Source organism: Numida meleagris, chromosome 3, assembly GCF_002078875.1.
Source record: "Numida meleagris isolate 19003 breed g44 Domestic line chromosome 3, NumMel1.0, whole genome shotgun sequence".
NCBI lineage: Eukaryota > Metazoa > Chordata > Aves > Galliformes > Numididae > Numida > Numida meleagris.
This window is the reverse complement of record NC_034411.1, coordinates 17,111,079-17,126,812: the sequence shown is the minus strand read 5'-3', so window position 1 is coordinate 17,126,812 and position 15,734 is coordinate 17,111,079. Positions and strand designations below refer to the sequence as shown.

General features: G+C 37.6%; 1 protein-coding gene across 6 annotated transcripts in view; it reads right to left on the bottom strand.

Annotated features, from left to right (window-relative positions):
• The window catches only part of ENAH (ENAH, actin regulator), a 93,009-nt gene that overhangs the window by 37,426 nt on the left and 39,849 nt on the right, over positions 1 to 15,734 (bottom strand). For all 6 annotated transcript variants that reach the window (XM_021390257.1, XM_021390253.1, XM_021390254.1 and 3 more), the window contains exons 2-3: positions 8,553 to 8,718; positions 7,249 to 7,426 (exon numbers count right to left, since the gene is read on the bottom strand). In XM_021390257.1, the coding sequence (XP_021245932.1) occupies positions 7,249 to 7,426; positions 8,553 to 8,718 (344 nt within the window). The remainder of the gene's footprint in view (positions 1 to 7,248; positions 7,427 to 8,552; positions 8,719 to 15,734) is intronic.

Sequence of the window (15,734 nt, the reverse complement as noted above, 5' to 3'; positions counted from 1 at the left end):
CAAAGAACAAAAATTAGAAAAAAAATAAGAACAAATTGTGATGATGGCTAAGGCCATTCACTAACTGGAACTATTTGGTACTAAAACACAGTAGAAACAACTTCAAACCTACACCCATTTCAAGTGCTCAAAGACAGAAGGGAAAGGAGGGAAATGAAGTAACACAGACCAGTTGTTGTATCTTGCTTTTGTTATTCTGCAAATAGAATTTGTTCTCAAAATGATTATATTCTACCATGGATCACAGCTTCATGTTAAATCTCATTCTCATTGCCTCAATCTTCTTTCTAGAATGCTTGGTCCCAAAACACACAACCCAAGCTTGCAGAACCTAACCAACCCACTCCAGAAAGTTCTGGTACTTCTTTTGCATCTGTACATGCAAGAAAGCCACACACAGTCACCTGCTAACAATTAACATGGTTGGGTTTAGTACCTCATATTTTTGTCATGAGAAAATGCAACCTAAGCATAACAATGGCCTTCAAGATAGAAATGGTGAGCTGCAGAGCCATCCAGCCTGCTTGCCAACAAGTTTCTCTCTGCAAACACACCCTTAAAGAAAACACCATGCTGACGGATGTAGGAAAGTTAAAAGGTACATACCAAGCGACAAAGTATACATTTGATGCTATAAGTTCATTTATTACAAATGTCAAGACCACCATTTCCTCGCTAAACTGCAACACTTCAGATGGGGGCAAGATGCTATAAAAAAACAAATAAGCAGGAGCTAGGTAATAAAAAGCTTTCACAGAGGCTTCAGGATACTTCAGCAACATCAAGCCCCCAGAGAAGCACTCACAGACCCTGCCTGGAAGAATCGTGAAGAAGCTACAGGATTGCTCTATCTTGAAAGATCAGTACAAGCCAAGTACAACATGAGGCTGAATGGTCTATGCATTTTGAGTTTCAAGGAAAATCTAACATCTTTCTCTCAAGAATGTACTGACAATGCACTTTGGCATATTTTAACAGAGAATATGACTTCATATTCATCTGTTTGCAGACATCTCCATTTAAAGGCTTTCCACTTTTCATTCTATTCTCACCTTTGCATCCCCCTTTCTCTGCAATGGTTTGGACAACCAGATAATGAGAGATGGACTGGAAATCCAATGCATTAGGAATCCCAAGGGGAAAAGCCTGCCAGAGTTGCTTCCCCCAGCCAGGTCAGGATCTATCCTGGTTCTTCCCACAGATGACTCTGCTGGTACCACTCAAAGCAAGACATCAGGCTGCTGGCAGCTGCATGGGCCAAATGAAGCATCTGCAACATCACCTTTCTAAAATTGACTTCTAACCTCCATATGAATATTCAAGAGCTGAATTTAATAATTCCAGTTGCACAATACTACAAAGGTATATTTTCCTAGTGCCTCTCAGACTGTTCCCCCCCCCATCATCTTTGCAATTATGCTCTTTGCTTTGGAGTTTTACTTCAAACTCTCCACCTCACTTCTTTTAATGTCCCGTCTTACTTTGGCAGCATTGACAAAGTGTCTAAACACATTACACTCCTATAAGGCAGTAACACTAAAAACCAACAGAGTATCTGCTATTCAGTATAGGAACAATCCATCAACTACAGGCTATACAAGGACCTACAGACCATCTCTTCATTTAGTAGGACGGGCTTGCTTCAGAGCTCATCATACAGAGGTAGGTCAAGCCAACAAACGTGCACAAAAATACAACCACAGTAATTGCACCGTTCAGAGTACATCAGTAAAAGACAGTTTTACGTTTTTAAAAACCTAGTATCTTCAGAAAAACTTGACCAATTGTATCACAGGAATTTTATTTTGAGGTGAAGATTTACAGAGAAATAGTTATAAAAACAACTCAGTAATTAAGAATTCCCATTGCTTCATTTCTCAGTGTATCAGCGCCAAAACTAAGTAACATATCCAGGATGTAGCCTGATATTCCAATCCAAGTAGGAATGACTTTTCAAGGACAAATGGAACAAAAGCAGACAGCAAGTTAATTTGTACAGGCCTATGCTACAAAGGCAAGTGCATTAAGAATAGTAATTAAAGCCTTTTCCAAAAGGTTATAAAGGACAACTTGAACAGATCTACTAAGCAAAGAACACACTCCAGACAAGAGTCGAAAACCAGAACAAAAGATAAAAGTTCTGCTGTAGAATGTAAAAGCTTTTTGAATACAATAATAAAATTGTGTATTTTAAAATAAACACTTAACATTTTCTAAATGAACAGAGAGCAGACTTTACTTCCTACTACCAATCCCTGAAACAGAAACAGTAATGATGGTGAAGTAACCTCTTATTTGTCTTTACTTCTCCTGTTCAGAGCCTGTCCTACTACAGGGCATCATAGAATAACACCTGAGGAGTGCTGCTACCTAATTCCTGGCAAAAGCAAAACAGCACCACTCACCTAGACCTAGATTTGCATTAGGGATTTATAAACAAGACTACAATAGTCAAAAATCAGGGCATTAACAAGTAAAAAAATCTACTCAAGTACTTCTATTCAAGCTAATCATCTTCCAGTTAAGACTTCCCAATCCTTCCAATATCTACTTCCTCATACATGGCTCCCATTTTATAAGTGCCTTCAGTTGAACTAATAGACTCTTTGATTTATTTTAGCAGAAGGGTAATTACCCTTGCCAAGAATAACAAAGACCATCAAAAATACATAAAAATACATTTGAATTTGAGTAGAGATAAGCCTTCTATCAAAGCTAGCAGGGCCTCCTTATCAGTGCCGGCAGAGCTCTGGAAATAAAACCACCGGGTGTTACACTTGGCTTGGGAACAAGCTTGTTTGGCCACCTTAAGCTTGTGGTTTCCCCCTCTACCACCCTTCTACACTGGGGGAAACAGAGACAAAAGCTTCTAGAATATAGTACTGAAGTCGCTTAACAAAATTACAAAATTCACCTTAAAAAAATAAGTGAAATCAAAAGTTAAATACATCAATCTACTGCAAAGTACTTATTACATTTTTCCCTGATTCTTTCAAAATTTCTTTAAATAGGTATCTTATGGTCAATATCTGTCCACTTTTGTATAATGCTCAAGAAATGAACCTTTATAACAAAGCTGTATTTCCACAATTACATTCATGATTGTATGACAACGCTATTTACAAAAGGCTTCAGATTTAGTATAGCTACAATTTCTACTGGGAATATTTTAAAGACAAATATAACTCTTGAGAGAAAAATATATTATTATCCAGTGCTTATTAAACAGAACTTTATCCATAAAATTAATATACTTTATACATAAAATTAATATGGTTGCCATGCAGTTAAGATCAACTATCAAAGTTTCTTGAAATTCTTAGGGTAGCCGGCCCAAACCTCAACACTTTTATTTGATATAACACTTATCCTCAGGAACTACATAAATCAGAACTATCACACATGCAATACTTAAAGGTGAGTATCTCTGAAAACTGAGCAACTCCCCCTCCCATTCTCAATACTATGACAGAAGTTAAGGACTGCTTTGATAATCTCCCATGCAACTCAAATGGAAGTATTTTGTCTAATAAGCAGTTAAACTTATTTTGTATCAGTATTCTGGCATATAAATCAGGATTAGTTATTACAGAAGCTAGTAGCTCAAAAAAAATCTCTATTTAATCAATCCCACATATAAAACAAGAGGAAAAGCTTACAACCAAAAATAGAGATATTAGCTTGCTCTTGACAACACAGGTAATACTACATCACACCCCTACCATTCTGACAGGGAGTGCTGACAGCCTGCTCCAGCGGGATGCCAAGAGGACAGGTACAGAATAATTACTTCACTGCAGCAAAATCATTTTTCTCTTGAAACAAGTTCTAGCATGATGAGAAACAACAGCATGAGAAAAAGCTCGCCTCCTCCCTCCTTCTCCCAGCTTCCCGTGTGTTTCTCATTTCAGCCACCTATATTCTCTATACATAATACCATGAGGCAACTCCAGTTCTTTCCAGTTTGTATTTCCCAAAGATACTAAACTACTCAGTCTATTATATGAATAAGTCCATTCAAGGATTTAATTAACTACGTTTGCCAAAAGAGAAAGGACCATATGTAGGTATAATTCCAAAGCTGTGGATAAAGCATACATTTTTTCTCTGTAAAGGTTTGATTATTTAACAACCAATCTAAATCCTAGGATTACTAATAATTTTAAAGAAATGTGACATCCAGTTTGTTTTCACTGCTGGATCAGCAAAATAAAAACATCTTGGGAAGGAAAAAATTTGTTTTCCTCTTCCTCCTGATTTTCATATGAATTAACACATCATGTAAGGAAAAAAAACCTATATTAGAAAGACTCAGTACAGGCTTGTTTACTAGTTGTACAACATCTTTCAATTACCCCTTTGCAGTTTTCATCTGCAAACAACTTTAAGCAGCAAACTACAGCTAATATAAATCTCACACTTGTTTTCTTCTTGTCTTAGCGAGGCCTTCCTGGGACTAAAGACAAAGGTCCCACAAAATAATACTACTTCCAAACACAATGGAAGGTACATTTAGCAATCAAACTGAATAATACCTGTTCCCTCTTCCCAACCTACCGTTCCCTTTTCTCACTTATCTATTTCCCTTCATTGCCACTCCTCTCTCATTCTAGAGTGCCTTTGTATTCATAAGGCGATGCAAAACCTACACAGCAAGCACTCATCTTTATTCAAGACCATTAAGACCAATTACTGAATACCTGGAACACACAGCATGCAACCTTAAAGTCTGAAATCCTCTTCAAATGACCTCTTAAACTGATGACATATTTGTCATTTGGATAGGGCACAGCACCTCTTAACTTGCCTGCAACAATTACTTAACGAAATGAAGTCTTTTGAAATTCTCCCAAGTGAGTGCCAGAAACAAAGTTTGGTTTACTTTTAATACATCTCCTGAGTAGCACGGGGCAGGAGTTTGTAGCCTCAGTAGGCTACCTTCAAATCCCAGGATAAGGATCTACCCTGCACACTATCCTTTCTGTTCAGGTGTGCAAGGGGCCCACGGTCTGCTCAGCTGGTCAGCAGAAGCACAGGGGTTGCTCGCACAGCTGCTAGCTACTGCAGCCATGCAAAGCTGAGTGAGAACACGTTGAATTTTGTATTTATTCCAATAATCAACATTCAAATGTAAGAGAAATTGCAATAACCACATAATCAGCACTCTAGATCAGGGGGAGAGAAAAACTAGACATGCAGCACATTTCAAACAGTTTCACTGACAAGGCAGCTTTGAGAAAAATAGGTTGGTTTTATTTTTTTAAATAAGAAAATTGCCGGTTGCAATCATGTTTTTCTTCAACTTGTAACACTTTCACACTGCGTTCTAAGCTCATTCAAATGACAGAAAGCCTGCTTGTGCTCAGTGCTGCACGCACCCTGTCTGCTCCTGCAGATCCACTAGAGGGAGAGAGATCCTAAACTAAGCCTCCAATGAGGCCGCTAGGAGTAGATCAATGACATTTTTCAAACGCATACAAGAGAAGGAGTCTACATAACCTCAAAGGGAAAGAGCTCTAACAGCTCCCTTGCAAACCAAAAGCACACCAACAAAATAATCTTTAATATTCCCCAGAAGTCATTTAGATTTCCGTGAACCTTAGCACAAAGTTTAAAACTCAGCTACAGCTTTATGAATTTCTTAACAGTACACTCAGCTAACATTAAAACTGATTTCCTTCTATGAATAAAAATAACCAAACTAATGAAAGGAATTGCCAAAATGAGAAAACAGCAGGAAATGAGGATACTGCAAGAATCAAACTTCAATTGTAAGCAATTTTGCAGAAGTGAGGTTATCTATACTGGATTTTATTATACAGATTTTAAATGTTCTTTTAGAGAAACACAGAAGTTTACTTTGTTTTATTCTAGAGGAGAGACAAGCCTTCCTCTTTACGTACAGATAAGCAGTATCACAACAACAACTAAGACTGCACATAATACAAATTTTTTACAAGTCTAGCAGGCAAATCAGAAGAAACAAAACCAATCAATATACGATGTATTGACCTTCATGTACAAACACGATATGTAGTTATGTGAATGCTTTTACAACCAGCACTGCAAAGCTAGGTGGTTTGATAATAAACACCTGGAGCAAGATAAACATTTACAACCAAATAGTCCTTAGGGAAAGAAGAATGCTGAGTTAGAGCAGAACAGGATGCACAACTGGATTACTTTAGGCAGCAAAAAACACCTTATAGTTCTAGCTGCCCTTTATTTTTTGGCCTCATATACAAGCACTGCAGAACGTATCATCCCTCTTCATGTAGATAGCTTAGTTTCTAAAGGCAAGTTCTTGAAACAACTATCAGAATGAAAAGCAACTTAAGTCACCTTTTTTTTTTATTGCTGTAGTTGAGATAGCTGTAGTAAGGTTACCCACAGCATCTCTTCTACAAGAGAAAGAAACCTGGCACAGAAGTACTCTCTCCTGTTACAAGGGCAAACTTTAAAATTTAATGAGGACAAAAGAATTCTGTTTGATTACATGAACACTAAAGTCTCTAGAAAGTCTTCTAAAGTAAAAACTCCCTCTGTGTGTGCCCCAGTGCTATACTGATCAATTTGCTGTTATGTCTGTCTAGAATATATTGTGGATAAGACGTGAAGACTGAAAGCCACTAAATTCCCCACTAAGAGTTTAAATCTTCTATACATCACCTACTCTCCCACTCAAAGAGAGCAAATGAAATAACAGATTTGTTGTCTGAATTGTATGTGCTTATCTTAATGTTACTCCTAGGATCCAATGTCTTGAAGCTAGAAAACTCTGTATGGTAAGAACATTCTCCTACTGTCAAAGAGGACAACATGAATTCCACAGTTCAGAGGTAAAAAAAGCCAAAAATGTTCACAATAAACAATTACTCCTCAAGGAAAAATACTAATACATATTAAAAACACTGAACAGTTCTACAAATTCTGAAAAGTACCCTGATTAAGAGTTACACATTTCTGATCTGGTGTTGTTTCCTAAAAAAAGAGAAGTAGTAGGTTTCTACATATAAGAGATAACATGAAAATAGATTAAGCCTTTTACAAACTGCATCTACATGGATGGCATCAGGTTGAGGATCACTGTTAATCACCAGTAGTCAGGGAGACAAAAGACCCGAATAATTAAATAGGCTAGAGGCTTAATCATGATTAGAAACAAGACCTACTGACTTTTCTGCATAAACATTTGAATGTTTTCATCCCTATTTGATCAATCTTCCAAAAAGAAGTTAAAAGACTTACCAGCTTCCTGTGAATTTAATACTTCTAAGGCATGCATCATGGCACTTGCGAAGACATTGGCATCTTCTTTGCTGCCAAAATTCAGGCCATACACTTGTCTAGCATCACGCCACTGGTGGAAGGTCTGTGTAGCCTGATTGTACTTGAGCCCTTTCGGAATGGCACAGTTTATTACCACCTATAATAGTTAACAAATGAAATAAGTAAAACTGCTGTTTCATTGCAAGTTTCATTTAAATTTTATGGGGCAGCATAAACACTTCTGACTTTTAGTAGCAGAATAGTTGTGAATACGCATCCAGATTTCAGAAACTGCCTTGGTTTTCCATTAACCTCAGAATACTCGTTAGAATATATATTTTTAACAAAATTATCACCACCTTCCTCCTGTGGATGCTGCATCCCTTAGCTTGCAGTGCTTTCAGCAGTAGTTTACACGGACTTCTACTATGCATCATAAGGCATCATCCTGCAAGACTGTTATGGCTCACACAAAAGGTGTGAAATTCTAGCCAGTACAACAACTTTTATTACTAGCCATCCGCTAAGATGATCTCAGTGCACTTGGCTAACTATATCCTCTCAGCTTTTTCCACTAACAAAAAAAATTGTCCTCAGATGAATACACAGTATTACTTATTACTTGCAGTAAGTGTTTAGTGACAAATCATACATGCGATTTTCAGTCTGTGCCTCATGTACATGACAGAAGATCAACAGGAGAGAATCATTTCATGAAAAGCTGGGAAAGGGCGAGATATAGAGAAATTTTCCTCAAAAAAGTTTACAAATCCACCCCAAGTTATCACAAACACAGCAAATTTTACAACAGAGTGCTAGTCTGCTATTTAATCAAGATCTATTAAATTCTTCATCAAGGAATTACGATCTAATCACTACTGTTCCCTTCTCAAGCTCTCAGGATAGTAGATGTTTTTTTGAATAAATTGATCTGAGAAAATGAGTACTATGCAGCTAACTGCACAGAATAGGGAAAAACAGAAGTCCTCAGACTCAAACTTCGGCTTAAAGAGAATCAAATCACATCTACACTACTATTCTTCCTCTCTACACTTCGCATCTGCCTGTAGGAAGGAATGGTAACAACTGCACAAGGAGAATCACTTTAAAGGTATACAAAGTGCTTAGTTTTGTTGGGGAAAAAGACATACTAAAGTTTCATTACTTGAGTTAAAAATGAAAGTAAATTTACTATTTCTAGTTCCCAAATTACTGAAGACGTATTTCTTAGTGTTAAAAATTAGCTTAAGGTTCTTATTCAAAATTTTCAGAGATTCACTTACCTGATGATCTTGAATCTTCCTGCCCACAACTCTGAATGTATTGTTGCCTGTGTGATGATATATGTGAACTCTGCTGAATCCAGTTGATCCACCAGCTGGTACCCATTTCTTATTGGCATCATCATAGACCATTACAGCAGCCCGTGCTTGGCAGATACTCTGTTCACTGTTAAAATACAAGTACTTCAGATCAGAACATTGAAACTATTTCAGGCAAATTGTTTTTACTCAGAAAGTTAGAGTAACACTGCTTGCAGCTCACTGAAACATTCACTTTTCATTAATTCAAAACCGCTATCACTTTGACATTTTGCTAACAGGCATTCATTCTGAAAATGTGTAGCCAAGACAAACACAGCATAACTACTAATGAAAAAAGCTTTTACTTTTTTTGCATCTTTTCTCAGCAGTTTTCTTTACGTGTTTTCTTTTGTACTCACTACCAACTATGAACCTGCTAATTAAATGCTAAAGCTATACACAACATTTTGGACCAACAGTGAAGAACAAAGAATCTGGAGCTGTACTAGCTTCGCGCAATTTGCATTTTCCAAGGGGCAATTACTTGTACAGAAGTTAAGACTGGAAGGCCCTGGCTCCTGTTAATACGTACAAGGCAACAAACAAATCCGCGCATACGCACATTTATGCTAGGATGAAGATCAGCACACAGAAGTGTATCTACTCATAAATGAATTGCTTTTTGGTTTTGACACATTTTACATCAGTTAACACCTAAAATTTACATTTCCTCCCTAAGGAAAGGTTCTGTTGATTACTGAAAACTGCAATTTCAACATCAGGAGACTTTACTGACATCCACAGCTAGTCCTGATTACAGCGGTCATCTGGAAACTAAGGTACAGCTTAAAGTTAAGGGAGAATATTGTGAATGGCATCATAATAGAAAAGAAACAAGGGAAAGCAGAACATACTGTAAACACATGATTTATTAGGAGAGATGAGGATGGGACTACACAAGTTGTCTTCACGGGAAACATCCAGATGCAGACAAGAAATAAAAATAGAAAGGAATGATTTCTTATCAGTATGCCAAATTCTCTGAACATTGCACTCCAGCAGACCCAGCATTACAGAAAACACATGAGATGCCTGGCTTGCAAGGAATGCAGTGTGCCATTCAGAGGACAGAGAAGGCTGAGGAGACATACTTTTTTTTTCAATATATAAACAAAAGGAAGTAATGAAATATTTGTTCATAAAACAAAGGTGGAGAAGAGAATTCCCCCTAACTCCTTACTAAAAAAAAGAATCAAGAGACTTTCCCAATATCTCATCTCCATTTCCAGACACAGGAAAACACAGCAGCCTATCCATCTGTTTTGCTAACTTTCAACAGCTATCATTTTGACACAACTTTGCACCAATTTCCATCACATTTCCCATGGCTCTCCAGCCAACAGAATAAGTGCTCAACAACAGTATAGTGGAGAAGAGAGAATACAGAGATCACGCTTCTTACAGTAGCAACAGATTCAAGATCAGACAAAGAAATACACTTTCAATTCTAAAATTACATGTATTCTAGTCTCACAATCTAAGATCATAACAGGAGAACAGCGTTTCATTGGGCCATCCTTTTTCCAGAGAGAAATTAGGTAGAGAAATAGGTAGAGTAAAATTATAACGTATGAACTATACTGGAAAAGAGGTGCAGTACATACACCTTGAAGGCTACCACTTGAACTAAAAGACCACATTTGATCCTAGGAGAAATGTTAGCTGCCAAGAATCTCGTAGCTAATTTTATTTACAGGAGTACCAATTCCAGGTGCTTCACAAGTCCTATTAAAAAGCACAGCACAGGTAGATAATGTTCCCTCATCTGAGAGGAGCACAATTCAAGAACATATTAGATTTCTCTATTTAGAGTGCTCTGGCAACTATCTTAACATTCAGATCCAGAAATGCTCTGCATTGGTCACAAAGTACAAAACAAACAGTAGTTGTTTTCTACAATACACAGTAGTTTTATAGAAAACTTAGACAATTTCTGAACCTAAAACAGTTTTGCTACATCTGAATTTGGGTGCAACATAAGCATGATAAACCGTAAGTGACAGGACCTAGATACTGATTTGGAAACAGAGCCACGTGGTCTGCAGAGTTCCCGTCAAAAAATAACTTCATCTCAGATTCACAATCACATGGCAGACAAAAAAAATCATTTAGATCCAATTAAAAATTGAGACAATAAGCTAATAGATTCCAATTACAGGAAAGGTAGTACCAGAGAATGACTAAGTAACGGTACAATGATCAGAAGACTTAATTAGTAGGACAGACCATCAAATTCAGATGCTTTTTCAGAGCCTTCTTATTCTCTGCCCTATCACAGTCCTTCCACATGTCTGAGCTTTAAAAAAGCTTTTATATGATTTTTTTTTTAAATCGTAAGAAAAAACACTACTTATTTTACAACTATTCGGAATTTACACGGCACAATTTTAAGCACAAACAAAGCGACCTTGAGTACTACTTCCAGCTTTTCTTTAACAACTGCTCTAATTATTTTTAGTTCCACTTTTCAGGTTATGCCTTAGAACTGGAAATACTATTCAAAAGTCTCGATCGCTAATATTTCATGCTCCATTTAAAATAAAAGAATTTTCTTAATAGCAGTGGGTTATTCTTGTCCATATAAAGATACAGGATGATTCACATTCTTTAAAAAAAGGCAAATACCAACAATTTCCAGTTGACCTACTTGATTATAACAAAATAAGCACTCTGCCTTCATTTCACACAAATCCTAAAACTAAAATTTTCACATTCCACATCTATAATTTTCCTATCCAGGTACCAATTTGAAGGCAGCAAACTCCCCTCCTGTTAACAGCTCCCACCATCCATCACTTTGTTTACCAGGCTGCAGCATTTAAGATAGACAAATGAAACTATTGCTATCAGAAACAAATTAAACCAGCAGTGTGCTAGTCTTTTTCCAGCATTCAATAATTGTACTCTACTACATGGAGGGAGATGAATTCAGTTTCTTAGTAAAAAAAGAGATGAATTTAGTTTCTTTCTCACTCTAAAATGACTGCTACTTATCATGAAGAACAGTAGGAAGGCACTATCTCTAGCAAGTAAGCATCGAAGAGAATGCCCGAGAACCCTTATTTGAGTACAGCAGCCAGTGGACACCATAAACTAAATATTTAAGGCTCCCTACCAAAATGCCCATTTTTAAAATAAGAGCCATACCTGAGCTCCACCGACCTCAAGAGGCTACACCAAATCACACAGCCACGTCATTGACAGGTCTAATGAAAAACAAGGCTTCATTTTCTTTCCTTGATCCACCTTCTCCTGGGAAAGCACCAAGTTTCACGTAAAGACCGTTACCAGCACCCCACCCATACCCTTTATATTCCTCCACTATACACAAACTTCAGTTCAAAGGGGCAGGAGCCAACTGAAACAGAAGAGCGTCTTTTATCGTATTCCTTGCTCTCCAATTTTATTCCACTTCCCTACTGTATTTCCAACAGGAGGTAAGTCTTCACTCATCTTGGTATTTATACATGACCTCTTAATAGCCCACAGAGGCTCTATGAATGCTTGTGTTCCTTCGACTACAGGACTTGACTGTCAGATGTTAGGAGACTACTTCCTACACCATGTAAGAGCCACTTTGGTATGATTACAGCATGCATTTTTCAGACAGACTGGGAATGAGCAAGTTCTCTAAAGTAATGTTGCAGAATAAAAGGAAAAGGGTCATCACCTCTTCGCCATGTCACTAGGCCTTCCAAAGCATCCTTTGTTGACTCATGTCTCTACGGGTTTTCCTTATTCTGGTGTATTTACTGGTGTAACAGCGCCAGGAGCCGTTACATTCTGACTAGCCTACATCTTCCCAACAGAAGCTCTTGCTGGGGTATGCGGGAGGACAAGCAAGACATCTCCCTCCAGCTCCAAAGGCTGCTGCCAAAGCACGCAGCTGTTTCCAGGAGTCGACTGCCAGCTCACTAGGCCAGTGGGCTGCAGAACTAAAGTGACAATTTAAATCTTCACTCAATTAAATGAAGCAATTATCTCTTTCCAAGTAAACTCACTAAACTAACCATGTGAAACTATATCCACAGAAGGGAAGATTCATGCAAAACAATGCTTACCAAACCTTAGGAAACAAAGCGTTCGAGCCCTCTTCCCAAAGTCTGAAGCTTGACAAATAGTTGGATAAATATATGTTAGCAACAGTTCTTCTATAGACAAATATGTAAAGCTCTGACTGTTGAAGCCAACTATTATTCTGGATAAATCCACCTACAGCAATATTATATAAAGCTGAAGACGGGGGGGTTGTTTTTTGTTGGGAGTGGGGGAAGTAAGGGGAGGTCTGGCACTCGAAAAGCTCACACAGAAAAATATAGTAGTAATGAATCATAGGATTGTTCTTAAGGGAGAATATACTTTCTTCCTCCAGCGATGAGATCATATGGAAAGTTCAAAAACCACAGCAAACTGACCCCTAACAGACATGATTCCTTTGCCGAAATGGAATGTGCTCCCTCTTTCACATTCCAAGTTCTTAAGCTCAATGCACAGTGACACCAGCAGTCTGTTGAGCTAAGCCTCCACAAGCAAAGGGGATGCTTGTTTTCCCTCCATTAAGGGATTAAAAAAAGGATGAAGTGTTGTAGATGATCAAATGCATACAGAATACTGCAGGACTGCAGCCACAGAAAAGATAATGCAATATACCAACAAAAGCAAGGACAAGTTGAGACTGCTCAGGTTCTCAATCTTTAGTATCTTAGCAATATAACAACTACAGTTGTGTTTGGTTTTTTTTGAAGTCATATCCACTACTGCTTCTTTTGGTGATTCAGTGGCTTTTGGCTGGTATGTTCCCAATTCATAGAAACAACATTCTCTAATGTGCAGTCTTTGCAGGTCAGAAAGGAATGGGAAGATGCTGATTCACCAAATGCCTACTTAGGATTTTCAAACTGCAACACACAGCTAGAAAACCACAAACATTTCTAATACTGATGTCTTAAAATAGAGTTTCACAAGCAGCACGATACTGGTCTAAATATCCAGTTTTATATCTTGGTGGAGTTTTGTAAGATGATTTTCCCTGGTTGTTCCTGAACCCTTACCAGCACGACAGAATGACCATGCGCATTTTCCACTTAGCTATTAAAAGAAAATACACCTGGTAGTGCACCACTACCTTCTATCAACTAAAACAGGTACTCCATGAAGTTGGCATGTATTCTAAGTTGCTCCCTTAGCTTAATTCAATAGTTATTTGCTAGCATTTTCAAGTTAGTAAGATGTTTCTAATGCCCTAAGTTACTTTTCTCTCTAACTTACTAACTGAAAGGTAAGAACCTCCTTTTTTTTCCGCATTGCAAAAACCTAGCTGAATATATTGCCTCACAGAAGCACTGGGTGCCAGGTATAGCAGAACAAGCCATGTCATCTCATTGCTTGCAACCAACTTCAAATAACATGGCTTGCCCACCCCAGGACTTCAGACAGTACAACATTTAACACACTTTCTAAGCTTTAGAATAAGAGCAAGTTGAGACCAGCTGACGTACTTAATGCCTGTTTTTCAAGCAGAATCTTCTTCTGACATTATGATCACCCTGAGGATGAGAGTGGCTGTTGATTTCTTAGAGCAGGTCAAACTCATACGCGAGTTACCATTCGACTGGGAGGCGAAAGCAGAGGGAGCAGCTCCAGATTGCTTCACTAGCAGCTCCCTTCTAATGTGTTAGTTCTTGCCTTTGCTGAGAAAAACTTTTGATTGATAACCGAGAGATTCATTCATCTCTCCCACTTTTTCTTCTCATGAATTACTCAGAACACAGACGAGCTGCAGTATCAGAAACCAGACAGAAATCTGCATGGGAAAGTCTCTACTAGAAATAAAACCTACTACCACTAAGGAATAAAGGAAGCTGAACCTAAATGCTGGGATTAAAAGCTTGCAAAGGAATGAAGCTCGACTTCTGGCATGGTATTTTGCAACGCTATTCCAAAATTTTATTGTTGTACAGTTTTCTTCTCTTGATAAATGCCTTCAATGAAGAAAACTGCTTTTCAATTCATGTATAACATCATTTAACATTAATTTAAGAGCAGTCTGCTTTTATAGTAACTAACTTACCGAATACATTTTCCTTTTTGCTAAAGATCTGTTCTTTCACAGTTTTAGCAACAGACCATTCCCTGGCAGCAGGAGGCTACTGGATAGGCTAAGGAAATCACTGCAGGAAGGAAGTATCATATAGAACAACAGCTTAATCTCAAAAGAAAGTCTGTTTTTCCACATAGAATTACTAATTTATAAGCCTATGCATTTTATATTTTTAAATATTGTTGCATATTACCACATTTAACATAAAAGCATTCCATAGAATGACCATGCAGACACTGAGTTGGCAATGTGAGTACCATCTCTAGGTTTGTCATATGCTGATTCACGTAAAAATACAGCAATTATTTTTATTAGAAACTGTTGTTTAAGTTTGAAAACACATGCTTGAGTCAGACAAACGCTCACAGTTCAGAATAATATTTCAGAAATATCAGTCTTATGAAAATTTCTGTACAAATTGTTGTTTTTTTAATTGATAATAATAGAGAAAGTATCTGCAAAAATACTCTGGAATGAGCACCGGAGGAAGTGTAACAATGAATGTGTTCTGAATGCAGGCAGTACAAGGAGTGAAAAAACATCACAGAAACTGCATGAGAAAGTAACCGAAACTGTAACTGCTTTGTACACAAAAGAAGTTTCTTGTCTCTTTTTTTAAGCAGACTAATTATTACAGCAGGCAAAAGGAGTGACAATTTGATGTCTTGTTTTTTAAAAAGAAGGAAAAACTCCTTAATTTTGATCATCTATAGCCCACACTGCATTCCATAAAACTGGAGATGCTCAGAAGTATCAGCTAAAAACCAGGGTCCAACTCAGCACACCACCGCCATCACTTCACTCTCCACAGGTTTACCGCTTCCCTTCATTTTTTCCCTTGTTTTCTGCTGCAATACTATCCACGTATTCATCTGCTTTGGGGCTGTACAGGAGGAACAGTTTTGTCACAAACTGCACTTCAGATTCAAAGTCTTCCTTATAAATAATTTGGATTGGAAAAAAAATGCAGCACTAGAACGTTATGTATTCAAAATGCATGC